The sequence below is a fragment of the Brassica napus genome, chromosome C3, assembly GCF_020379485.1.
Source record: "Brassica napus cultivar Da-Ae chromosome C3, Da-Ae, whole genome shotgun sequence".
Classification (NCBI taxonomy): Eukaryota; Viridiplantae; Streptophyta; class Magnoliopsida; order Brassicales; family Brassicaceae; genus Brassica; species Brassica napus.
In genome coordinates this window covers 11,601,148-11,628,683 of record NC_063446.1, presented here as the reverse complement: position 1 = coordinate 11,628,683, position 27,536 = coordinate 11,601,148, and the positions used below count along the sequence as shown (strand labels likewise).

At 34.0% G+C, this 27,536-nt stretch overlaps 2 protein-coding genes and 1 long non-coding RNA gene across 4 annotated transcripts; all 3 read right to left on the bottom strand.

The window, feature by feature from the left end:
• Positions 1-3,944: 3,944 nt before the first annotated feature.
• LOC106352320 lies at positions 3,945-5,265 on the bottom strand. The gene is made up of 3 exons (XR_001271574.3): positions 4,804-5,265; positions 4,521-4,665; positions 3,945-4,402 (listed from the first exon to the last, which is right to left on the bottom strand). It is a non-coding gene; the product is annotated as an uncharacterized LOC106352320 (long non-coding RNA).
• A 1,790-nt stretch (positions 5,266-7,055) lies between these two features.
• On the bottom strand, positions 7,056-8,735 carry LOC106349094. 2 transcript variants are annotated; one of them, XM_013788998.3, is made up of 4 exons: positions 8,104-8,735; positions 7,710-7,820; positions 7,530-7,610; positions 7,056-7,428 (listed from the first exon to the last, which is right to left on the bottom strand). In XM_013788998.3, the coding sequence occupies exons 1-4, from the start codon at positions 8,368-8,370 to the stop codon at positions 7,348-7,350; spliced, it is 540 nt and encodes a 179-aa protein (XP_013644452.1). In that variant the 5' UTR covers positions 8,371-8,735; the 3' UTR covers positions 7,056-7,347. The 2 variants fall into 2 exon arrangements, with proteins under 2 accessions (XP_013644452.1, XP_013644454.1); XM_013789000.3 differs by having other exon boundaries at positions 7,056-7,419.
• Positions 8,736-17,842: 9,107 nt separating this feature from the next.
• LOC111197890 (probable DNA double-strand break repair Rad50 ATPase) lies at positions 17,843-19,223 on the bottom strand. The gene is made up of 4 exons (XM_013789002.3): positions 18,648-19,223; positions 18,323-18,433; positions 18,119-18,199; positions 17,843-18,021 (listed from the first exon to the last, which is right to left on the bottom strand). The coding sequence occupies exons 1-4, from the start codon at positions 18,909-18,911 to the stop codon at positions 17,959-17,961; spliced, it is 519 nt and encodes a 172-aa protein (XP_013644456.1). The 5' UTR covers positions 18,912-19,223; the 3' UTR covers positions 17,843-17,958.
• Between the last annotated feature and the right edge of the window lie 8,313 nt (positions 19,224-27,536).

Below are 27,536 nucleotides of genomic sequence, written 5' to 3'. Positions count from 1 at the left end.
ATAATCTATTTATTATGGTGCCTAGCTAATTTATTAGATCCCATGTGTGACCCGACGTTGGGGAAAGAATGCTCATTTGTCGTGTGTTCCTCATTCTAAATATTGTCTCCGTCTCATTGTTCTGTAGTTGAAAGAAAAGCGAGAGAGACCGCACCAAAAATAATAAGTTTTCACTCCAACTTACAACCAATTGGCGATTAATGGATTGGTCCAAGTCAACCATTAATTTCGCAGAATCCATCATACTCCCTCTGAAATCATGCTTTATTTTATAGCGATCTCGGCAGAACTGAGCCTTCTATGGGCATCAGCTAATGGGATGATCGGGCCACTGTCCGGGCCGGATTAATGGGTCAGGGTATTGGACTCGCTCTGATACCATGATAAGTTTCCTGGACTTCCAACTTACAACCAATTGGCGATTAGTGGATTAGCCCAAGTCTCTTATATATTACTCAAGTCCCTTTTCATATTTTCAATGTGGGATCTTCTCTCCAATACTCTCTTTCAAGATAATGGTGCGTATAACCATTAATCTCGCAGAATCCATCGAGAGAGACTTTTTCTAAGAACTATAATATTTCATTTATTTTAGTAAAATCTGCATTTGTGGAATGCACATAGGTCTAACGTTTAGGGCCAGTAATAAAAAAGTTTTACTGTATGTGCTTTTCTTCTTTCTTAATTACCAACTTCGTGTTTTAAGTTTGATTTAGCATCCAAATCATATCCCGCGATGGGAATATATATCACCTTTACATAAGGTTTAGATCTCTTCAATATGTTCAACGGTTATATCAACTGGGTTGGCGACTCAGAAAGGTTTCATTTGGAAATTAAACTGGGTAAGTGGAGGTAGTGGAGACTTTTGAGAGAGGCAAGATCCGGTGTTAATAAGTCTAAAAATGAAACATCGATTTTGAAAAACTTTCTAACGTTTTATCAATAAACACACACACACACACACACACAAGTATATTCAAATCATGACATCTCTAAAGCCATTGCACACAAGTATATACAAAAATGATATTGAGTTTTTTTCAAGCTTCTACGGTTCTACCATCTCATGATAACCTTATATTTTGTTCTTAAAATAATAGTTGAAATATGGTCGAAGTGCCAGAAAAAAAAACGATAAATTTTTTTTTTTGTATCGAAAGATAGACTTGCCATCAACGTAGCAGCCAAATTGTCAATAAATTAGAGGCAGCCAAAGCATAAGGCCATGACTCATGAGAGTCGTTTAGAATCCTAAGGGATAAAAGGCGCCTTTCAACATGTACGTGGCCTATCGAAACAAAAGCAAAACCATTCTTCAATTTGTTCAATAACGTGTCAACACAAAATGATTTTTTTTAAAACTAAGCCGTTTCATATTTTGAATTATACCAAAGATCGCCTGAATATGGAAATAAATACCTAATTTTTTGTGATAGAAAAAACAAATAAGATTTTAGACTTTACCTAATTGAAAAAAAAAATTTAAATTGATCATGCGGTGTGCATATGCGATTTATAACAAAACTATGTTACATAAATAGTTCAGACTTATGTTACATAAATCCAAGAGGTATAGTTTGACAAATACCAATGAGTTTAAAATTTAAGAAACTACTAAATTAGCAAATACTAAACTGCAGGGTTATCAGAATTATAACAACTATATTAAAATACTTCAAAACAAGCACGATTTGATTTTTGGGGTCCTTGATTTTTTTTTTGTGCACGACCCTTGATTTGTTTTTGTTTAAATGTGAAATTTATAAATTAAATGGAGTTATGTACAAAGTATTAGAGAAACCAAATCAAACCAGAGAAATATAGCTGAAGAATTAGGAAAGTGAAGGTAGTTTGTGACTCTTAATTGTGATCATCCAACGTTGTTGAAGACCACGAAGTTTGCTTGCTACCGGTTGATGAAGAAAAGGGATGCAATTGTGGACCACCTTGTCGATGGCTTGAACCAAGTGGTCATACTCATACAGGCGGCACTCTTAATTATGGTGGCGACTGTTTGATTCTTTCCACATGTGATAAATTGATATTTGGAATAACACTACGGTACGGTCGGAGGAGTCATACTGACTAGTAAAATGATATCTTACAAAAACTAATGACGTGATAAACAAGGTTAAAAAATCATAAAATTAGACCAGAGAGAGTTTATTTTTCCAGTTATGTCAAAACTTGAAAAACTGTTTGTTTATTACACCTTTATCATTTTATTATTCTCTTAAATAACTTGTTTTGGTAGTTTGTGTAATCTAATTAAATTAAGAGACACTGATTTAATAGTTCATTATATATGTAGGAATGATCTAAATATATAATTAAATTAAGAGACACTAGGGTCGACCGGTTCTATCCACGGGATATGATTTTCTTGTTATTCTATTTTTATAAGTATTGTTATATTTTGTTATTTGTGTTCTAAGATTACGAATGGAATTGATATGTGTATGATAATGATATGTTTGAGGCGGGTGGTTTGGTTGGAAAAGAGATTATATGTGGTATGATTTATTTTGCTTGCTCATAATGGTTATGTATATATTATAGTGTTGGTTTGGATTGTTTTTTTGTTATTTTTGTATAATTTTTATTTCGTTATTCATCATTTTCACCTTTCATTTTAATTATTTTTTTCAGTTTAAAAATTATGTATTCAAATATTTTATTTACCTATAAGAAATATAGATTTCTTTTTATAGTACATGTTTTGAATTTTCAAAAACAAAACATATATTTATAAAATTTAGTATGTAATGTTACAATAAAATATTGTCGTAATATATTCTATTTAGAATATATAATAAAATTGTAATTATACAATTTATTTCTCTCTCTATCTCTGACATGTCATATTACAATAATATAGTGTTGTGTTCTATTATATTTACAAAACATAAAATAGCATTTGTAATTATACAATCTCTTTCTCTTTCTCTTTGTCTCTATCTATTTTTTATTGTAAGAAAAACAATATTTTCCAAGTTAGTGACAAATTATCACATTATTTCTCTACCAATATAATACATAATAAATTTTTTAATTTTGTTTTGTTCAAAAAAAAAACTTTCTTAATTTTCTAATTCAAACGTATATTTGTAAAATTCTCCAATATCTTATTATTGGTCTTGAAGTTATATTTAATAAAACATTTTGCCTCTATTGTTGTTTACAAACTAATATTGGTTTAAGTCATCGTCGTATTTAAAATTTTCATTTTTCTCCTTTTCTTTATATTGTGTTTATGTGTTCAGACCATAGTAGTTTTGCTTTTTAATTCACAATACTTGTTAAGGACAACATATAGATTTTTACTATGATGTTTGATTTGTGCTAACATGTTTAGGGTCCATTAGTTGATACACTTTTTGGTCTATCGTAACCAATGGCCCAACATACTGGTTAAAACATACTTCCTCTGTTTCATGTATATCTAGAATTTTTACGCTTATTAAGAAAACACGTAAAAATTTGACAATAAATATATTAAAATGTGTTTAACTATTTCCTATGATTTTAACTAATTAAAACTTAGTAAATACAATTAATGTCTTTGAAGTTTACAATTTGCCATTATTACATACATTAAAAATATAAAATATGAATTTTTTAGAAACAATTTTTTTCTTCTAAAACATGAATCATTCTAAAACGGACGGAGTATTATAAATCGATACAGCTGGTGTAGCTTCTACTTCCAGTCCATCGTCTGGTTTCTAGACCATTACCTCTACTACTCTCAACTAATGGTTTTATTGACTAATTTAACACCATGTCTGGTGGGTGAATCTCTTCCTAGCTTTTGCATTGTAGTTGGTGTTTCTTTTTCCCCTTGGGTTAGTGGTTCTCTCAACAGCTTCCTTTGTAAACACTATTTAATATATTCTTTAAAATCCTTGGTAAAAAAAAAAAATAGAAATCATTGTATTATATATTATTCAAAATTTTATACCAATAGTCAATTTCAAACATATTACAACACACTCAATAAAAATTTCAAATTTACGTTGTACTTAAACTTAGTGATCAAAGAAAAGAAAAAAACTTGCATCTAAAAGTCTTGAACAAACACAATATTGTAACTTAAGCTGAATCAAATACAAAAAGGAACCAAAGTACACTAAGTTCTACGTGGAGAACACATACAGTACATGTTTTAAGTGCTACTTTCATCAGCTTCTAAAAATTCACATAAACAACAATTGTTTTGTGTAGGATCATCTTCTATTCGGGTAAAGAATTCCCATACCTTTACTCTATGAGCAACTAATTTCCTTGGTTTTGGTGAAAGAGCATAGCTTGATCTTTCAGTTTCTTTTCTTCTCTTTCGAGCAAGGCAAGGTTCTGAAGCATCTTCTCCTTGAATCTCATCGTCACACATTTTATCGTTCTGATCATAAGAAGAAGATGAATCCATTTGCACAAACAAAAACAGTCACGATCAGTAATCTATAAACACTTAAACACTGCAATTGATTCTTTTATCTATAAAGAGTCTTTGATCATACATGATAGACCTAAGAGAGAATAATATAAGATTTTTTCAACGCCACTATCGTCGTTACTCTTCTTGAATTCATCTAGGGCAACTCCATGATCGTTCCTTGAATGCCTAGCAGGTTTAAATACGGTACTGAGACGCAAGATGTGTTCCTACATAAATATATCAAATCAAATTGAAGAACTTAAGAGAGAAATTTGATCAATTACCTCAATAGATGGTGATAAAGATATGTATATACTGATATTTTTCTATAAAATTCAAAGCCTATATTAATAAAGCTTTTTTACCTGGTTGCTGAGTGTTCGTGTTAGCTAAACCAAGCAGCTCGGTTTGGTTTCGGAACCGGAAGCCTTCTTCAGGCAATGGAGATACCAGCTCGGTTAACTCATCTAAGGAGTTTGAATCATTGAACCGGATCAGTAAGTAAGAGTTGGTAAGCCTGTAGTTTTGCACACATCGATCCACATAAAATCCGGAGATGGAATACATCGACCCAACGGTGAGCCGAGACCGGAATGTTGCAAGCCGGTTAGCATTAATGGTGGCTTGCATAATAGTCGCCTGAAACACTAGAGGTCGATAGATCTCAGATTCATTAGACAGATCAGCTGGCCGGAATTATTTAAATACACAACTATGAAGATATGAAAAAATTGCTTAGATTTACATCCACCATGAGCAGATCAAGCCACATGAGTTCTCCACCATGCTTGACATTTCTGGCCTCCCAGAACCTCAGCAATCTAACTTTGACATGAGAATACGTGGCTAATCTAGATATGAAACAAAACCATATTTCTATTATTGATAATGTACTCATAGAAATTCAAAAAGTGGCTGGAGTCTCCCTTCAAACAAAGTCACAGTTATTTGGGAAATTTAGGATTGAGTTTCGGTCCACAGTTATCGTAGTTTGGTAACATGCGATTCATATATTTTTTAACATTAGTCGGAAAGCTTTTCATACACAGATTAATTAGTCAGTGTGATAGACAGTTCACTCTATAGCATTAAATGAGTTTTTTTTGGATTTGTCCATAGAACATATGAAAAATAATAATTTAAAGGTAAAAACTAAGGGGCTTAAATTTTTTGAATTTTGCCAAAGATTGCAAAAAGGCTATATGATCATAAAACCAAATAAGTTAACGAGTTTAGTAACATTTCACATAGCTGACCAAAACTTGAAGCAGTCGACATGGGACTTCTAACCAACGCGGTGTTGCCCAGTGTCTTTTTGGAAATTCGGCTCCCTGAGTTTGATCTGTGTTGAGAGAGAATTAGACAACCAGCTCTTGTCCTGGCATCCAGGATTAATAAGGTTTTTACGGTCCGGGTGACCCATTTCATTAAAAGAACATTTCACGTAGTTAACCAAAGAACATGGAACTTCTATCAAAGCTATGTTAGCTTTTAAATTTATGCCAACATTTCAATAGGGTTTTGTAGAATAACGTTCATAGGCTGGACTGTTAGAAAGATGATTCATATCACCATTCTCGGTTCCTTTTTGTTATGTAAATTTGATCTCAACATCGAAATGTTGAAGCAAAAGGATCCATCAAATCAACGTTCATTTGTCATTCTTTCTGCCAATACCTGATGATGTATAGCCAATGTGTAAATAACTTTATAACTTAGCAAGCATAACATTATATATAATCTTCAAAAACAAAAAACGATGGCTAGACAAATTTTCCGTGGTTGCATAGTTAGCTTTAGTATCAACACATGTTTAATTACTTGTGTAATATATATCACATATCGTTATTTTTGTCTTCTTTTGACCCAAAACAGCGTCTTTTTTAGTCATTATTAGTGCAACAAATCACTGCAAAGACAACTTCTAATCCGGTGTTTGATGTATAAGAGCGCTTATAAGAACTTAACTCCTTGAGAATGCATATAGAAAGCTTTCATCAAACTCAGAGGTACTTATTATACAATAATTAGGTGAAAAGTTGGGCTATCTTTTAGAAGGCATTGATGAAGTTTTATAATAGCAGACTTGACTCAAGAAACTCATATTCTGTTCACAGAGCTGGCCCTGATATCCCAGCTTCATGATTCGAGAACCCACAAACTTGAAATCTCCAATACCAGTTCTCACAACTCTCTCGGTATCTTTATCTGTTATTGACTCCTAAGATTAATAAAATATTAAATGGGCTCTGAGCTAATGCTTCACTTGTTTGTAGCCAAGACCTGCTCTGTCTCTCTCCACGCCATCTTTCATCTTCACGATTAGCTCAAAGGTTCATTTCTTTCAGCAATGTTGCATATGTTAATATTCTATAGACTCTTGGTGAATATGTTAATGTTCCACGGATCACTAAATTTTAAACGGACTTTGTTTTTTGTTGCGAGTAATACAGTTTTAAATGAGTGACGACAATGATCAATGAGTTCTCACTTAAACAACTGCGATGATTCAGCCGTTCCGACAACTTTTAGACTCAAAAGCGCACGCGAGATAACACTTTTCTTTTTTCTTTTGCGAAAGAGAGATTTTTTTCTAAAAGCGAAAAGTGGTAAACAATTTGAAATAAAATAAATTAAATTCTTGAAAAAAAACGTACAAAAACATTACAGAGAAGCAAGAAACCAAGAACAGGAAAAAAAAAAAAAAATCAATGTGAAGAGTTTCAGTATCCTAATAATCTCCCATTCACTCTCTAATTTCGTTAATTTTACAAACCAACCCCAAGATATTTCAAAACTAACAAAAACACCCACAATCTTAAAAATACACACTTCTCACAAAATGTAAACTAGGTACATTCACACAACGAACCAGACGATCCTAAATCCAGTTAGTTCTTGAACCACATTCACACGCTCTCAATGCTCTTGCTCAGCTCCTCCAGCTTCTTCATCCTCAACTTCTCGCTTTCTCCTACCAACTGTTCCATCTCCCCAAGGAAGAAAACCAAACACCATTTATGTATAACAAGCAATAAAAACCAACCTCTGCCAATTAGGAATATAAAGATGAGAGAGCTCAGGAACTAACCTCCATAAGTTTGGTGATCAGCTGCACTTTCTCCCTGTTCTTCTCGTTGAATGTATCAAGTGCTTCTTTGTATTCCCTTTCCTGTATCAATTGTAAGAAGTTTCTGGCTTTAGGGATTGCCTAAAGATCAAACCTTTGGATGTGTTTATATCAATTCAAAGAGTGTGTGCGTTTGTGTACCTTCTTTTGAACAGTGGAACCTAGAGGTTTGAGTTCTTTGTTAACACTATCAATCTTCTTACGAACCATAGACACTTCCTTCCTCATAGGATCTGCCATAGACTCAAGCTCCTGTAAAAAAAAAAAAAAAAAAAGTAACCATCTTTGCCTTGAAAAACAGAAACAACCACATCAAACCAAACTGTATCATGTCCGAAGAGACAAAAAAGTCAAAGCACTTTGACCAATTCTAGATCTTGAATATAACCCACATCAAATAAAACAAAACCAAACTGTTTCATGTCCGAAGAGACGAAAAAAAAAAGTCAAAGACTTTTATCCTCATTTTGACCAATTCAAGATCTTGAAAGAAGAGAGAGAGAGAGAGAGAGAGAGAGAGAGAGTAGAATCTAACCTCGCGAATGGTGGAGAGTCGTCGGGTTTCTTCTTCGACCCGACCCAACTGAGCCTGGATCCGTTCACGAACTTCCATCCTCCTCTTGTCAATCTCATCCTCTTTAGCTTTAAACGCAGAGAGCGCAGAACGAGTCATCTCCTCGTCTTCTTTAGACATATGGCTGCTGAAGCTCAAGCTTCCAGTATGCAAAACCATCTCGTTGCTCTGAGGAGGCTCCGTCGTGGCGGCGGCTCCAGTTCCAGCTCCGGCGTTGGTCTGAGTCATCTTCGCTTTCTCCTTGTGGTTTTTGCTGCTCTTCTTCCTCAAACCAAAGCAAGAACTCGAGTCCTCGGTGGAGTTACGGTGGGGTTCTTCGAGTAACCCTATGTTTGCTGATCTGGGAGGGTTTTGAGAAGAAGCTTTTCTTGGAGAGGTGTTTTAATGGCGGAGGGCGTATCTGTTTTGGTTTGCTGGATTGTTAGTGGGTTTCGGTTGTCTTTTACTTTAGTAAAGGTGGTTTGGTTTTAATTAACATCATTAAATTTAAACCTAATCTTCTACTTAATCAGATGAGTTGTCTTTCTGTATTTGTACGACCGTTTTTTAAAGAAGCGATTATTGTTTTAAATTATTAATATATATTTTTTTATCTCAATATGGACTGGACTTGTATTATTATACTATAATAGAATTAACATTCTTTCGGAAAAGGAGGGGGCTGCCTGTAAAGCAAAAATCAGAAATGTGCCAACGCATAAAATAAGAAATTATATAATCTTTTTTTTTTAAACACAGAAATTATATAATCTTATAGAGATAATTATACGCCATACCAAAGCAAAGCCGAGAAAATGACCTAACTGCCATGTGACAACCATGTCCAACCAATCATATGTACAACATTTCTTGTACCTTTTAAAGCATACATGTAGTTTAAAAATATAGTTAAATGTGAAATATTTTCTTGATTGAGATCTATTAATGAATCTTTAGTATACAACCAGAAACCAAAATATCTTAAAATCCAATTTTAGTACATATCCAACCAATCATATGTGTAACATTTATTGTACTTTGATTTGGATTTAAACAATAAACGTCATAGCTGTACATACAAAATAATACATACGAACAATGAAAACTCATAGGCTAATCTTAGGGCATTTCCAACCCTACTCAATTTTCTACTCCAAACATCATTTTAGAGTAAAGTATTCTCTAATCCCACTCTATTTTCAACCCCAAAATGAAATAATGGTTAGGGTTACTCAATTTATAGAGTACTCTTATTCATTACTCCATTCTGGTGTTTAATTTTTTTTTATTTGTGAAAGTGTCCTTTAAATAAACATGACTACATGCATAAAATGATATAATTATATAAATAAACAAGATATTTCATTATCAATAATTTCACATAAAAAAATAATATATTAAAAAACATAAATAATATAAATAAAGATAACAGAAAAGGACATATAGTCATGTTTAGCTATTGTGAAAATATTTGTTTGTTTTTGAAAAAAAATGTGTTACATGACATCATTATTATATGCATAATTTTATATAACATGATAATTGAGAATGAATGTAAACTCGATGCACCAATTGAACTAGAAAGAGAAGCTCCAACTCCAGATATCAAAATTGCAAAAGATGAAAATATCTGATTTTAACATTTCTGGCTCGGTTTAATAATATCAAAGATAAAGAAGCTAATTTTTCATTGCGAAATGCATTAGAAAAATATTCTAATGCTTATTATTGAACCAATTTATATATTGTCTTTTATTTTATTTTTATGATTTCTTGTACTTTTTAATAATAAATATTTAATTCAAATAAACTACATTTTAAGGAATTTTTGTAAACATAAAATAGTTGGGGTTAATTTGTAAATTTTTATAAGTATAAAATATTATTAACAGTTATTAATAAAATATATTATTTTGGAGTGAAAAGTGAAGTAATACATTGGAGTAAAACTTTACTCCATTTTGATATCGCACTATTTTGAAATAAAATATGAAATAGTACATATGCTCTTAGCTAGGCCTGAGACTTATTATCCGAGATCCGGATTCGATCCGAGATCCGCTCCGGAAATAGGATATCCGGGGTGCCCGGATCCGAATCCGGATAGTAAAATCTTGGATCCGTGCAAACCGAATCTGGATCCGGATATCTTAATTTTTAGGTCCGGATATCCGGATCCGGATCCGTATTTTTAAAATACATTAAATTTTTAAATTTTATTAATATTTATATTTGATATATTAATATTTATACATGAATTAATCTTATAATATTATTTTTCAGTTTTTACAATATTATAAACATATATAAATATATTTATAAATATTTAATTTATGTATTATATTAAAAAAAAAAAAAATTTTTGTTAAAAAAATTATTTTTAATTATTTTGACGGATCCGAATCCGGATCCGGATATCCGCGGATAATAAAATATCGAGACGGATATCCGGAAACCACGAATCCGGATCCGGATATTAAATCCACGGATCCGACGGATCCGCATCCGGTTACCCTAAATTTTTCGGATATCCGGATCCGTCCCACCCGTACTCTTAGCTTTATATATATAGATAACTACACTACAGCCACTTTCCATCTCATCAAAACATATTCTAATGAGTATTCTAGTTTTGAAAGAGTTCAGCAACTTTGAAAACTGATGATTTTGGATACAAACGTTAATAAATAAATGGAAAAGTTTTAACATTTGCACTAAAAAAATAAATAAAAGGAAAAGGTATATTGTTGCAACGCATCTTTTTCCCATCAACTCGAACTTGTATAGAACTATCAAGTTTTCAAAAACAGTAGCTATCAAATGGTTACTTATAGTGGACTATGGAGGTGTTTCCTTCATGAAACAACACCGAACGCATAGTTTATACGGATTTTCTAATGAGATATAAAACATGAACTCATATTCGTGGCCGCACGATATTGCTTTCATAGTTGGATAAATCATGGGATGAGACTTGTATTTATTCTGAAAACATGTAAAATTGAGTTTGTTAAAACATATACCTTCACTAACATAAGAACTAGATGATATGTGGTTTTGGTGTCTTAATGGTTATTTATTCGTGTAGACATAATTATATTGGTTAAACATATCTCATATATATTAATTGAAAAATATTTAATTTTTTTTTGTAGCCACGTGTCATTACTATGATGATTCTTTAGAAAAATAGAAAAATAGGTTGGTCCATCTAGCTAAAGTATATATATGACAATTAATGATTTTGAATAATAATGAATTGATAAAAATTAGTATATCTTTTATCATATTTGTTAAATTTTAAATTATTAAAATAAATTACACAGCCACATTAACTATATAAGAAAATTAAATTTTTTCTGTAGATGTTATATTTTGAATTTTTAAAAATGGTTATAAATTACTAAAACTGTTAAAAGTCTCACTTTCAAATTTTGTGATCCATGGTTTAAAATTTTTGTTATGAAAAAAATACAAATGATTACAAAATCATATAAGTAAAAAGTCTAATTTAATTAATTATTATATTGTTTAAAATTAAACTATATACCATATAAAATATATAAATATTTTAATTCTGAAATTTACGTTGAACATTTTTCTTTGATAAAAGCTTTGAAAAAACATTGACAACTTAATTTTTAAAAAATTATAAATTACTACAATTATTAATCTCACAATGAAAATTTTGTTTTCAATAATTTAAAGTTTTTGGTATAAATGATACAAATGATTAAAAAACCATATGAGTAGTAAACATAATTTAATAGATATTAATATTAAAAATATATTATGTATGTTAATATCATTTAAATTTAATTATATATCCTATCAAATATAATTTTTTTTTGGATTAATAAAATTGATTTATATGTTCACATCAATTTAATTATATACAGTTACTGACTTTTGTTATTCAATATATATTTTTTATTTCATAATATATAAAAATATATAATATATAAATAATTTATATATATAATGTTCATTCCGCATAAGGCTCGGACGGACCATTATCTAGTTACATATATAATCTAAACCATCATTTTGATGCATCTTTCTCATTTCCAACTATTGACTTGACCAAATCTATTACGTCTAAAGACTTTTCTTTCAATCCAATGCCTGTCAAATATAATTATCCCTCTACACACGTAAATTAATGGAGTATTATGCTACACGTAAACTAGTCAAAAAAATCTCTCATTCACAAGTAGTATCATACTGACGGACTATTCTATTTCTAATTGAGAAAATTGTAACTAAATAAAAGCTTAACCTGTCTTCACAAACAAATCATTTGAATTAAGTAACTGAGAGGTAAAAACCTTTGTTGGGCCCTTGCAAAGGTTGTATCGGGTACAAACTACAAAGAGAGAAAACTTTGTTGGGTTTATGATTTAAACGTCATGGACAAAAAGCTAAGCAGTGGACTGCGTTGGGCTATATCGGAGTAAGAAACTTCTGTTGCAATAGTGTCAGATAGAGAACTCTTATAATTCTAACGGATAAAATACAAACCTATAAATTGGATGGCACATGTATTTATTATACGATAAACGAGAACATTCTGATGACAGACTAATGAAATCTGTAGACAACTCCGACACTTGAAACCAGAGCTGATATCAGTTGGCCTCACTGATCTGATTAAGTCTGAGACATATAAGAAACTTAATTATTCAGATCTGATCTCTAGACCAGATATTCGTACATCCTTGCTTATATAAGAGGTTTTTCCAATGGATAAGTAATTTCACATCATTAGTTTGTGCCCAACATAATGAATCATTACGAGTTTGGCAGCAACTCGATCATATGAAGCGAGAATGCATCTTATATAGAAATACATTGCTCTCACCGTCTTACGTATCTATGTATTTTGAAAAGCCTTCATAATTTCTCGCTTGGTTCTTCTTTAATATTGAGAGGAACAAATATTTTGGACCTTTGTGTATGTATTTATCAATAAGATTTGCATAATAGAATATAGTCCCCATCGCTAGTTAGACATATTAATATTGAATAATCACCCCAAAGCTACTGTAAGTATACAGATTAAATTCACCAATTTCCCAAACTAGATGCTAAACTTAATTAAAATAATTTTGTTTATTTGCATATATGGGTCATGAAGACGTTATAAAAGGGCCGGGTATTTATCTATTGTTGGGAAAATTATCCAATATCGATGAGATGAAGATGGTATTAGACAACTAGAAAATTTAAGAAGAAGACTCTTAATATTTAGGAAAGGGTTTACTACAAAGATTTTGTTTTTGGAAACTCTCTCTTACAAATATTTTCTCTCTTTGTTTTTCTTGATTCTTGGATTAAGGCTTGATTATGATTTGATTAGTTTTGGGCTTAAGGAGGGAAATCCAACAAATCTCCCCCTTCCCGATTTAGCCCGAAACAGTCGCCATGCCTGTGCCTTTGCAGCAATCTTCAAACTTCTTGATCGGTAATACTTTGGTCATAAAGTCTGACCAATTTTCGTCGGTGTGTACCTTTGTGAGATGTATGAGCTTCTCTTCCAGAACTTCTCGGATCCAGTGATGTCGGATATCAATGTGCTTTGAGCGAGAGTGAAACGTTGGATTCTTTGCTAAGTGAATAGCACTTTGGTTGTCACATAGCATGTTGTACTTGTCTTGCTTTACTCTCAACTCAAGCAAGAAGTTCTTCATCCATAGCATCTCCTTGCATGCTTCCGTTGCTGCGATGTACTCCGCTTCCGTTGTGGATAAGGCAACACACTTTTGTAATTTCGATTGCCAGGAAACAGCTCCCCCTGCAAAGGTAGTCACAAATCCTGATGTTGATTTCCTTGAATCTTTATCACCAGCCCAATCTGCATCGGTGTAACCGTTCAGCTCCAATTTTCCATTGCCAAAACATAGACACTTCTTCGTTGTGCCTCGTAGATAGCGTAGGATCCACTTAACTGCTTTCCAATGCTCCTTTCCTGGATTCGCTAGAAAGCGACTCACAACTCCTACTGCATAGGCAATGTCCGGTCTGGTGCACACCATAGCATACATGAGACTGCCTACTGCTGATGCATATGGGGTAGTCTTCATTTCTTCTTTCTCTTTCTCACTTGTTGGACTTTGCTCCGAACATAACTTGAAATGTCCACCAAGTGGAGTGTTCACTGGCTTTGCCTTATTCATGTTGAATCTCTCCAACACCCTTTCAACATATCGTTCTTGGGATAACCACAAAAGCTTCTTTGGTCTATCCCGAGTGATTTTCATTCCAAGAATCTGTCTCGCTTGCCCCAAATCTTTCATTGCAAAGGACTCTCCTAGGTCATTCTTCAATGCGGCTATTTTGTTGCGATCTTGGCCCACAATCAACATATCGTCAACATAGAGTAATAATATGAGAAAGTCGCCGCTTTCGTACCTCTTTATAAAAACGCAATGATCGTTCTTGGTTTTCTTGAAGTTGTGATCCACCATGAAGGAGTCAAACTTCTTATACCATTGTCTTGGGGCTTGCTTGAGACCGTAAAGACTCTTTTTTAATCGGCACACCAAGTCTTCTTTTCCTGGAACCTTGAATCCTTCAGGTTGCTCCATATAGATCTCCTCCTCGAGTTCACCATGTAGAAAGGCCGTCTTGACATCGAGTTGTTCAATCTCCAAGTCTAGAACTGCTGCTAGACCAAGAACCACTCGGATAGAGGACATCTTCACCACTGGAGAGAATATTTCTTCAAAATCTATGCCTTTCTTTTGGTTGAATCCTTTCACAACCAATCGAGCTTTGTATCTTGGATTTGAGCTTCTATCTTCATACTTCAACCTATACACCCACTTGTTCTTCAAGGCTCTCTTTCCTTTTGGTAGCTTCATCAGCTCATAAGTGTGATTATCATGCAAGGATTGCATTTCATCTTGCATAGCTTCAACCCACTTATCTTTATGGGTGTCTCCTATGGCCTCCTCATAGCTTTGAGGCTCCCCCTCATCTGTAAGATTAACGTACTCATCTCGATAATATCTTACAGATGGTCTTGTCTCTCTTCCAGACCTTCTTGGCTCATGTTCTTCCTCTGGCTCCACTTGAACTTCTTCTTCACCTTCATCACCATTCGGATCCATGATTGGATCCCCTTCGCCATCATCTCCAATCACTTGTTCATGATCTTGAGGCTTATGAGAATCTTCATTCCTTACAACCCTTAGCTTTGGTTTCTTTGATTTGTTGATGTCTTCGATTGTTTGATCTTCGAAGAAAACAACATCTCTGCTCCGGATAACTTTTCTGTTAACCGGATCCCAAAGCCGATAGCCGAATTCGTCTTTTGGTGATCCAAGATAAATGCACTCTTTAGTCTTAGAGTCTAGCTTGGCTCGTTCATCCTTAGGTATATGGACAAACGTTCTGCAACCGAACACCTTCAAATGGTTGTAAGAGACCTTCTTACCCGACCAAACTTCCTCCGGGACATCGCCTTCCAAAGGAACTGATGGTGTAAGATTTATGACGTCCACTGCAGTCTTTATGGCTTCTCCCCAAAATGGTTTGGGTAGTTTAGCGTGAGAGAGCATGCACCGAACTCTTTCTGTGATCGTTCGATTCATTCTTTCAGCTAGCCCGTTCAGTTGTGGCGTCTTTGGTGGTGTCTTCTCCATCCTGATTCCATGAGCTTTGCAAAACGCTTCAAAGGGACCTCGGTACTCTCCACCATTGTCAGATCGAACACACTTGAGTTTTTGACCCGTACTTCGCTCTGCTTGGGCTACAAACTCCTTGAAAGCATCAAGAACTTGATCTTTTGACTTCAAAAGGTATACCCATACCTTCCTTGAATGGTCATCAATAAAGGTGACGAAATATGATGCCCCTCCATTGGATTTCTCGGACATGGAGCATACGTCAGTATGCACAAGATCAAGAATATGCTTTCTTCTCATAGGCGTAGATGATCTTCGGAAAGCGACCCTATGTTGTTTTCCGGCTAAGCAATCATGACATGGTGAGAGAGAAATACCTTTCATATCAGGAAGAAGTTTCTTGCTAGAAAGTATACTTAAACCTTTCTCACTCATATGCCCGAGTCTTCGGTGCCATATATCGATGTCATCACTTGCAACGTTTACTTCTTCCTTGCAAAGCTTGGCTTGAGTCACGTATAATGAGCCTTCTTTTCTTCCTCGAGCCATGATCAAACTTCCTTTGGTTAACTTCCATTTGCCACCACCAAAATGACTGTCCAAGCCGACATCATCGAGCTTTCCGGTTGATATGAGATTGAGTCGCATGTCGGGAACATGTCTCACATCCTTGAGAACTATCTTACATCCAGTGTTTGATGTAAGAATAACATCCCCCTTTCCAATGATCTTGCTTCTTCCTTGATTTCCCATTTGAACATTACCAAAGTCACCACTTTGATAGGTTGTGAAGAAGCTTCCATGAGGGGTGACGTGAAAAGAAGCACCAGAATCAACGATCCATGAGCTATCATCAGAGCTAAGATTACATTCTCCAACGAGATATAATTCTTCGCTCTGGTCTTCCACAATGGTGGTAGTCTTTTCTTCATGCTTCTTTGTAGGATTGAACCGGTCTGGTTTGATATTACCGGCTTGTTTGTCTTTCTTGAAAAACCGACATTCCGACTTCATGTGACCCTGTTTGCCACAGTAATAGCAAGTAACTCTCGGACGTGACTTGGATCTTCCTCGAGATTGGTCTCGTCCTCTGCTTCGGTTTTGACCACGAGTCTCTTCTCTACCTCGTCTATCAACAATGTTAGCTTCTGAATATGAACTCGAACCTCGTTCCTTCCTGCGAACTTCTTCGTTTAGAAGGCTATCAGTGACGGTGTCCATGGTAAGCTTTCCCTCCGGTGCTGAATTGCTTAGAGTGACAACTAGTGTGTCCCAACTCTCCGGCAGTGAACTGAGGAGTAAAAGGGCTTGCATTTCGTCTTCAACCTTCATATCAACTTTGTTAAGCTGATTTACAATCCCCTTGAAATTGTTCAAGTGCTCCATCATGCTCTGGCCATCCTTGTACTCCAACTTTACCAACCGTCGAACAAGAAGAGCTTTGTTTCGAGGTGTTTTCTTTTGAATCATGGATTCAAGTTTTGTCCATAATTCAAAAGCATTTGTGTAGGTAGAGACATGTTCAAAAAGAGATCGGTCGACATACTTACGGATTACGGCAACCGCCTTTCTATTAAGAATCTCCCATGCTTTATCATCCTTTCCTTCCGGCTTATCCTTCATGATGATGGGCTCATGCAAATCCTTACAATAAAGGTGATCTTCCATCATCGGTTTCCAATAAGAGAAGTTGTCCGTCGTGAGCTTGAACATGTCACCTTCAAAGGTAACGGTGGCCTCCATCTTCACTTCTTCAAAGATAACGGTAACCTTGCTCTGATACCAGCTGTTGGGAAAATTATCCAATATCGATGAGATGAAGATGGTATTAGACAACTAGAAAATTTAAGAAGAAGACTCTTAATATTTAGGAAAGGGTTTACTACAAAGATTTTGTTTTTGGAAACTCTCTCTTACAAATATTTTCTCTCTTTGTTTTTCTTGATTCTTGGATTAAGGCTTGATTATGATTTGATTAGTTTTGGGCTTAAGGAGGGAAATCCAACATCTATATATACTAATTTTTGTAAGAGTGGCAGTTTTTTTTTTAAATATGCAACACAGGATTTGTATAAATTAAAAACAAAGAAAAACACCCATAAATTTCACATTTTACAAGAAGATACATCATAATTCACACAGTGAACAAAAATCCAAACCCAATAAGTTCTTTGGCTGATCTTTGTCATGTATGTTTTTGAGACATTCACTAAATGCTCTTGCTCAAATCTTCAAGCTTCTTCAACCTCAGATTCTCGCTTTCTCCAGCCAACTGTCCAATCTCCTCAGTAAGAACATAAACACCATGTACGCAAAAATATTCAAATCTAGGAATCAGCTAGCAACTTAGATAAGAGCAAGAAACTAACCTCCATGAGTTTGGTGATCAGCTGAATTTTCTCCAAATTCTTCTCGTTGAATGCATCAACTGCTTCTTTGTATTCCCTTTGCTGTTTCATTCCCATTACAAAAACAACAACAACAAATCCCAAGTTTCGAGTTTAGGGTTTAGTTTGGTGATTGCTAAACAGAAATGAAATCAAACCGATCTTAAAAGAATAATGGTAAGGCACCTTCTTTTGAACAGAGTAACTTAATGGTCTGAGCTCTTTGTAAACGCTATCAATCTTCTTACGAATCATCAAAACTTCCTTCCTCGTGGGATCTGCAAGAGATTCAAGCTCCTGTACAAGACACCATCATCATTCATTACACACCAGACACAACATAACGTCTAACTTTTGTTTTCTTTTCTTAAAGGCATACTGATCCTTGGAACTTCGTGGATTTTGGTTCTCTGATCTCATGATGAGTCTTTCTACCATTACACCAACATAACTTGGTTATCATAACCTCAAACTTTATACATATATAACTAAAAGAAATAAAGTAAGAAACCTCGCGTATTGTGGCGAGGCGTCGGGTTTCTTCTTCAACCCGATCTAGTTGAGCCTGGACCCGTTCACGAATCTCCATCTTTCTCCTCTCGATCTCACTCTCTTTAGCTTTAAACTCTGAAAGCGCTGTACGAGTCATATCCTCGTCTTCCGTGAACAAACAGCTGCTGGTGCTCATGCTCCTATGAAACATCATTTCGTTGTTCAGAGGAGCCTCTGCCATTCCGGTGGCTCCTACTCCGTCTCCGGCGTTAGACCGAGCCATATTCACCTCCTCTTTCTTTTCTGTTGATTTGGCTTTAGAACATCTACGCCTGATCAGGAGGTATTTGAATGGCCGAGGCGGCTATCCGGGCTATATGTTGGTTGTTATAGAGTATATCATTATTTAATTATACTATTTTATTTTAATTGCAATTTTGGAAAACAAACGCATCATTTAAAGTTGTATTTTTGTAAAATTCCTTAGAAGGGATGAATAAAATACGAGGTGGAATTTTTTGAATTTTTTTTTTTTTTGACAATAGCTACTACCGCTTTAACCATATTTACCTAAAGCTAAATTCATGATGGTCACATACATTAATATGTTAGATTTATTACCAGAGATTAGTCTTCAGTCATATAGCCACGAATTTGGAACCAGCTATTTTTTTGTGGCTAATACCATACACTACAAGAAAACAGCGGCATACTGAGGGAAAAAATCGTCGGTATGTTGTCGGAATAACGCTATTCCGACGACATACCGACGAAAAAAGTCCTCGGAAATTCATCTTTCCTCGGAAATCCCTCGGAAATTTCCGACGGAATTCCGAGGAAATTCATTTCCTCGGAATATTCCGAGGACTTTTTTCGTCGGAAATTCCTCGGAATATTCCGAGGAATATGTCGTCGGAATATTCCGAGGGATACACTTCCTCGGAATATTTCCAAAATTCAAAAAAAAAATTATAAATTTATTTTTTTAAATTGAAATTCAAAAATATAAAATTAAAATTGAAATAGAAAACATATTTAAAATACAAAAAATAATAAAATAGTTTTAATAAATAAAAAAATGTTTTATAAATACAAAATTAGTTTTAATAAATATAAATATTTTTATAAATATGAAATCATCTTTTTATAAATACCAAATAGTTTTTATAAATACAAAAAATAATAAAATAGTGTTTATAAATAAAAAAAATGTTTTATAAATACAAAATTAGTTTTAATAAATATAAATATTTTTATAGATATGAAATCATCTTTTTATAAATACAAAATAGTATTTATAAATACAAAAAATAATAAAATAATGTTTATAAATCAAAAAATGTTTTATAAATACAAAATTAATTTTAAAATATGAAATCATCTTTTATAAATCCAAAAAACGAATTTATATACAAAGAACATTTTGTATATTTAAAAATAGTTTTTATAAATACAAAAATAAAAAAATAGTGTTTATAAATCAAAAAAATGTTTTATAAATACAAAATTAGTTTTAATAAATATAAATATTTTTATAAATATGAAATCATCTTTTATAAATCCAAAAATCGAATTTATATACAAAAACGTTTTGTAAAATCGAATTTATATAAACGTTTTGTAAATACAAAAATAATAAACAATTTATAAAAAAAGTTCTAAATCAATTCAACACAACCAAATCACAATTCTAAACCTATTACACAACAAATCACAATCCTACCCAATCACCCTAACAAAAATCTATCAAAAAACTTCTAAAATCATCAAATCTACTTAAAAACCTAACAAATAGGACCTAAGAGAGTGGGATAAGGTCCTTACATGATTTGTAAAGGAATGGAAAGGATTCGCCGGAGAGATCGTCGCGAGAGAAGGTGGAGAACGCCGGAAGGAGAGAGAGATCGCCGGAGAGGAAGAAGAGAGAAATGGGGAAGAAGATGCGGTTCGAGTTTATAAAACCTTGGGTCTGACGGATATTTTCCGTCGGAATTCCCTCAGTATTTTCAATTTCAATTTTCGCGAAATATTTGGCGGCTTGTTTGCCCGGTTAAATGAAAATATTCCGAGGAAATTCCGACGGCCACTTAAATATCCGTCGGAATTTCCTCGGAATATTTTTATTAATTCGAGGAAAAAGAATATCCTGTGCATGTATTTCTATTAATTTATATTGTTCCTCGGAATTTCCTCGGAATATTCCGAGGAAATACCGAGGAACTAGTGTTTGGGGTTTCAAAACATCAATTTTTTTTGCCGTATTTCATTTCTTATACAATTGTAATGCATACCATTGAGGATTCTTTGTATAGATGAGCATAAACCATGAAATAACAAATTTCAAAACGAATTGTAAGTATTCCCTTTACCGTTCATTAAAGTGTATAAGTGTTTCTTTTATGTTGTGGGGATTTCGTTCATACAATCGGAAAAGTGTTTATTATAGGGTAATAAACAAATTTTTGACTTCATAATGAACGTAAGACACTTAATAAGGGTTATATAGGTGTTATTCAAACCGCAAAACGTTGTTTTCGGTTTAAAAACCATATTTCCTCAGAATTTCCTCGGAATATTACAAGGAAATTCCGAGGAAACCCTTTTCTTCCTCAGAATTCCGTCGGAATATTCCGAGGAAATTCTGAGGAACTAGTGTTTGGGGTTTCAAAATCTCGAATGTTTTTTTATAAACGGATCGATCGATGTATTTATGTCCAAAAACGCATCGATCGATCACTAAGATGGACCAAAGCGTAACAATGTGATCGATTGATGAGATTATCCCATCGATCGATCAAGGATATCAAGTGTTCCTCGGAATTTCCTCGGAATATTCCGAGGAAATTCTGAGGAACTAGTGTTTGGGGTTTCAAAATCTCGAATGTTTTTTTATAAACGGATCGATCGATGTATTTATGTCCAAAAACGCATCGATCGATCACTAAGATGGACCAAAGCGTAACAATGTGATCGATCGATGAGATTATCCCATCGATCGATCAAGGATATCAAGTGTTCCTCGGAATTTCCTCGGAATATTCCGAGAAAATTCTGAGGAACTAGTGTTTGGGGTTTCAAAATCTCGAATGTTTTTTTATAAACGGATCGATCGATGTATTTATGTCCAAAAACGCATCGATCGATCACTAAGATGGACCAAAGCGTAACAATGTGATCGATCGATGGGTATATGTCCAAAAACGCATCGATCGATCACTAGTTCGTCGGAATTTCCTCGGAATATTCCGACGGATTGATGTTTCCTCGGAATTCCGTCGGTATATTCCGAGGAAATTCCTCGGGAAATTCCGAGGATTTCATTTTCTGTCGGAATGTCCGTCAGAATACCGATGTTTTCTTGTAGTGATATATTGGGTACAAATTGTTGCCAACATGGTTTTGCTAACAGAACTTTTGTGTCTTGTTTTGGTTCATTTTAGACTTTAGGGTTCGTTTTGTGTTCTATTATCGTGTCTATGAGTATTTATTGAGCCTTTAGTTGCATTTGGATACATCATCACTCTAATTCTTCAATGATTTCGAGATGCATGTATAAATTAAGCTAAGAGATGAAATCTCTTGATTGAAAGCCGAAGGTATTGAAATAGTGTTTTCTTCTTATGTTGATTTGTGACCGACTTACTATAAGTAAGAGCTAGAAGAACATGTAATAAACTTATAAGGTGAATGAAATCACTTCACATAATATTAGTAATAAATATAAACATTTATACAAGCATTCATATACATCGACATTTATAGTACATAACCATGTACATACGTATGTCTCACCTCTGAACATCTATTGGACAGAAGAAGGCTACAAAACCAAAGCAGAAACGTGTAAAATGCATTAAATAAGAACACTATACAGTATCAAATTCTTTATTAATCCATAGTTTATGTTTTGCTGTTTTGCTACGGCATGTATTATGTATATATATACCAATACGACAGATTGTTTGATTTAGAAATATAGAGAAAGCCAATAAAATGACCGGACTACCAAGTGCCACCCAATCCCAACTAACCTTATGTGCAAAATTTATTGATTATGTTCGTCTTATCTCCCGTTAAATACAATCAACTTTAGTAATCAAAACATAGGAAACTGAATATCAATACAGCGAACAACCATTAAACAACAACTACATTACACTTCTTATAACGAATCCTATGTTACCGCCAACCAACAAAGAAAAGTTTCCTTAGATACAATGACATCATTCACTAATTGCATCGCCGCCTGTAAAACCTAATTCGAAGGCAATGGAACATCTCCTTGATTTTAATTAATGAGTAGAACAATTAAGTAAACTATAGTATGAAGATATTTGAACCCAAAAAAGGTAAGGAGATAAACATCATAGCTAGTTGTATTATATGATGTTCTTTTTGGCAAAATTATATGATTTTAATTTCAAAAGAGAAAATTATATGATGTCTTATTAATTACTTTTCTTTCTTACATGAATTATTTATTATTTAATATATTTATTGACGTTATATATGGTTTATGACATTTTCAGTTGATATTACGTTAGAAATCAGAATTATTATAGAAACAAATGCATGGGTTCCGAATCGCCCACTTGCAGAGAAACATATCCCAAAACCGGTTGATGGAGAGAGCATATTCAAATGAAACAAATCTATAAATGTATTTGTTTAAAGAAATCATTGTGAATATGTGGACAAAACATTCTTAAAAAGAAAAGACAAGATCGATAATTAATACTGAGCAGAAGAATTCGATTGTGGAAGGAACCAAACAGAAACTTCCAAACATCAAAAACAAAATATAAGTGAAACTAAAGGGATGTAAAGAAAAAATGAAAAACTAGAAGCATAAGTGTTCAAAAAAAAAACTAGAAGCCTAAAAACCTTTCCTTGGGAAAAATAGGGTTGAGTTCACTAGTCTCCCCGAAAATTACTTTCCACACTCATTCCTACGCCCAAATTATTGAGGTAATCACTAACCCCCCCCCCCCCCCCCCCCCCACGCTAATTGTTTAAAACACTAAACTACATAAACTAAAAAGTTCATAGTAAATCCGTATAAAATCTAGTTCAGTTATTCAAAATAGCGTTTACTAAATTGCGATTACCCACGATTCAACTGAAATGAGTTCCCAAACCCAAATGAGAGAGAACCTAACCCGATAAATATATATAATCCGAAGGTATAGGAAGATAATTTTCTAGGAGATAAAAACAAGTTCTAGGAGATTAGTGAAGTCTACCAAAGATAAAAAATCTACAAGGTGGAAGAAATTAAAGATGATGTTATAAAAGTCATATAGAGACAGCGCCGCTTTCGTTGAAAATATAAAAAGATATGGGGCCCGCTGCACTATTTGCACAGTAAATTTTTTTCTATATATACGAACGTTTGCGTTCGTTTGTAAATACACTGAAAACTCTTATCTTCCTTTCAATAAGAAACACTCTCTCTATATCAGTGTTATCTTCTCCTACGGGTATAAAATTTTGCTTCATTTAAATTTCTGCGATATAATAAAATTCCAGTTCTTTTTATAACACGTTATCAGCACGATCACTCTGCGATTCGGTAAAATTTATTTGTATCATTTATACCCTGTTATAATGGCCGGAATACCGCCTATATTATTTACTAGTAATTTAATTTATTTATTGGTCGGCCGAACCGCCTTATATCATGTTTATTATTTATTGGTCGGCCGAGCCGCCTTATATCATGTTTATTATTTATTGGTCAGCCGAGCCGCCTTATATCCTGTTTATTATTTATTGGTCGGCCGAGCCGCCTTATATCCTGTTTATTATTAATTGGTCGGCCGAGCCGCCGTATAATTTATTTATTATTCTGCATTGATCGGCTGAGCCGTCGCATGATTAATTATCATAACATAAATATTTCATTGTCATAATTTTTTACTTTTATGAAATTTTATAGATTTGATTGACTGTTTAATACGATATTTTCAGACTGATTTTTAGTGCACTCGATTTAACCCCAACGGTCACAAAGAAATTTTTTCAAAAATTTCTCCTTTCTCCAACGGTCATGAACAGTAATTTTCATATATAAATACAACTCATTTTCACTCTATTTCATCATCCAAAACATTTCATCTTCTCTCAAAAATTTCAAATCGCTCTCCTCTGATTTTTCATTCCAAGAAAGATGATTCGCACACTTTTGTTTTTATGTGCCATTTTTATTTGTGTTTCTATTTATGGTTTATTCGTTGGAGAATTTACTCCGAGTGAATTTAAGATGAATATCGGTTTAATTTTCTTTACATCGCTTCTCCTTGTAATTGCTTGCATGATTAATGTAAACAGTTTCTTTTAATATTAATAATATTCTAATAATTTTTATTTATATGCTTTAGAAATACAAATGGCAAAAATCGAGAAACTTCAGTTTCCGGCATTGGAAGTAACTGGGACAAACTACACGGCATGGGTTACAAACATGGAGCTTCATCTAGATTCCGAGAAAATACTCGGAACAATAAAAGACGGCAATATATCAACCTCTCATGAAAAGGCTAAGGCCGTGATATTTCTGAGAAGGCATCTAGATGAAAATCTTACGCATGATTATGCGAGAACCAAAGATCCCTTAGATCTTTGGAAAGCTCTGAAGGAGAGGTTTGATAACCAAAAGAAAATTACTCTCCCCCATGCACTCGATGAGTGGAAAAATCTACGATTTCAAGATTTTGAAAAAGTGGAAACGTACAATTCCGCTATATTGAGAATAGCGGCGCAATTAGATTATTGCGGTAAGCCTGTCTCGGAAGCAGAAATGCTCGAGAAAACTTACCAAACGTTCCACAAAAATCATTATGTTCTACAAGAACAATATAGAAATTGTGGGTATACGAGGTTCTCTGAACTCGCTGTGGCGCTTATAATAGCGGAGAGAAATAATGAACTCCTCATTAAAAACCACAATGCCCGACCCACGGGAACCAAAGCATTTCCTGAGGTAAATGCAACGGATATAAAAAATCCGGAAAAAGGAAATTATTCCTATCGTGGGCGTGGTCGTGGCCGTGGTCACAATCGTGGTTTTGGTCGTGGTCGTGGTTATCGATTTAACCGCAACCATGAAAGGAGTAACAACCCAAGAGGAAGGGGATCCAACACATGGAATCGATCTGATCGGGTAAAAGGGAAAGAAACCCAAGAAAACCCTACTCATAAAAATGAGAACGTCTGTTACAGATGTGGATCGAAGGGACACTGGTCTCAAGTATGTCGAACTCCTCGGCATCTATGCCAATTGTACCAAGAATCTATTAAAGGCAAGGCAAAGGAAGTAAATCTCAATGAACACCTTGTGGGTACAACATCGACATACCTCGAATCCTCTGACTTTATGGGAGATTTCGACGAGGCCACTCATCAAAATAATTGAAGTGCTTGTACTGATCAAGCTTAATAATGCCTAGTGATGCCATAAAATATTATGTATTTCACTTTCAAAATAATGTTGTATTTCAAAATATCTAATGTATAATTATTGATGAATAATATGTTTATTATGAAAGTTTATTTTCTTTATTAATATTAACTGTGTGTTACAGAAATGGATAAGAAAGCAAATGGAACAACAACTAAACAAATTGGTAGAGAAGTTTGCATACCAGATAGTGGCACAACGCACACTATACTGAAGGATAAGAGATATTTCTCTACTTTAAAGTCAGTAAAAATGACTATAAACACAATATCAGGTCCTACAGACCTGATCGAAGGAATTGGCAAGGCGAACTTTATGTTGCCTAATGGAACAAAGTTTTCCATAGATAATGCCTTATATTCTCCAAATTCTAAGAGAAATTTGTTGAGTTTCAAAGATATATACCGTCAAGGGTATAACACTCAGTCTGCAACTGAGAATGGAAAGAAGTATTTGTATATAACTTCTGAAAAATCAGGCAAAGGCCTTGTACTGGAAAAATTTCCAGAACTTCCTTCTGGATTGCATCACACTTATATTGATGCTATAGAATCACATCTTGTGATAAAAAGAAATCCAGAAGATGTTACATTATGGCATGATCGTCTTGGTCATCCAGGCACTACAATGATGCGAAAAATCATTGAAAGCTCACATGGTCATTCAATAAAAACCCAAGATATATACCAAAGTAATAAAATGACATGTGATGCGTGTGCTCTTGGGAAATTAATCATAAGACCATCACCAACCAAAATTGACAAAGAATCACCAAAGTTTTTGGAAAGAATCCAAGGTGATATTTGTGGACCAATACATCCACCGTGTGGACCATTCTACTACTTTATGGTATTAATCGATGCATCGAGTAGATGGTCACATGTTTGTTTGTTATCATCTCGAAATATGGCATTTGCGAGATTTCTAACTCAGATAATCAAATTAAGAGCACAGTTCTCAGATTATCCAATTAAAAGAGTTAGATTAGATAACGCTGGTGAATTCACATCCCAAGCTTTTAATGATTATTGTATGGTATCAGGGATTGAAGTAGAGCATTCTGTTGCTCATGTTCATACACAAAATGGTTTGGCAGAATCATTAATTAAACGGCTGCAACTAATTGCAAGGCCATTGATCATGAGATCAAAACTCCCAACCTCTGTATGGGGACATGCTATTTTGCATGCAGAAGCACTAATTCGGATAAGACCAAGTGCATACCATAGATATTCCCCATTACAGTTAGCATTTGGAAAAGAACCAAATATCTCTCATCTAAAAATCTTTGGTTGTGCGGTTTATATTCCAATAGCACCACCGCAACGTACAAAGATGGGACCGCAAAGACGGTTGGGAATATATATTGGCTATGATTCTCCATCAATAATAAGATACCTAGAACCACAAACTGGTGATGTGTTTACGGCACGATTTGCCGATTGTCAT

What these genes read in the sequence shown, in the direction of transcription:
- LOC106349094 (XM_013788998.3), bottom strand. Translation starts at nt 8,370, where the DNA reads ATGACTCAGACCAACGCCGGAGCTGGAACTGGAGCCGCCGCCACGACG. An exon ending in GTTCCACTGTTCAAAAGAAG is followed by an intron (nt 7,611 to 7,709) that starts GTACACAAACGC and finishes CAATTGATACAG; the next exon opens with GAAAGGGAATACAAAGAAGC. An exon ending in TGATCACCAAACTTATGGAG is followed by an intron (nt 7,429 to 7,529) that starts GTTAGTTCCTGA and finishes TTCCTTGGGGAG; the next exon opens with ATGGAACAGTTGGTAGGAGA.
- LOC111197890 (XM_013789002.3), bottom strand. Translation starts at nt 18,911, where the DNA reads ATGGCTCGGTCTAACGCCGGAGACGGAGTAGGAGCCACCGGAATGGCA. An exon ending in GTTACTCTGTTCAAAAGAAG is followed by an intron (nt 18,200 to 18,322) that starts GTGCCTTACCAT and finishes GGAATGAAACAG; the next exon opens with CAAAGGGAATACAAAGAAGC. An exon ending in TGATCACCAAACTCATGGAG is followed by an intron (nt 18,022 to 18,118) that starts GTTAGTTTCTTG and finishes GAGATTGGACAG; the next exon opens with TTGGCTGGAGAAAGCGAGAA.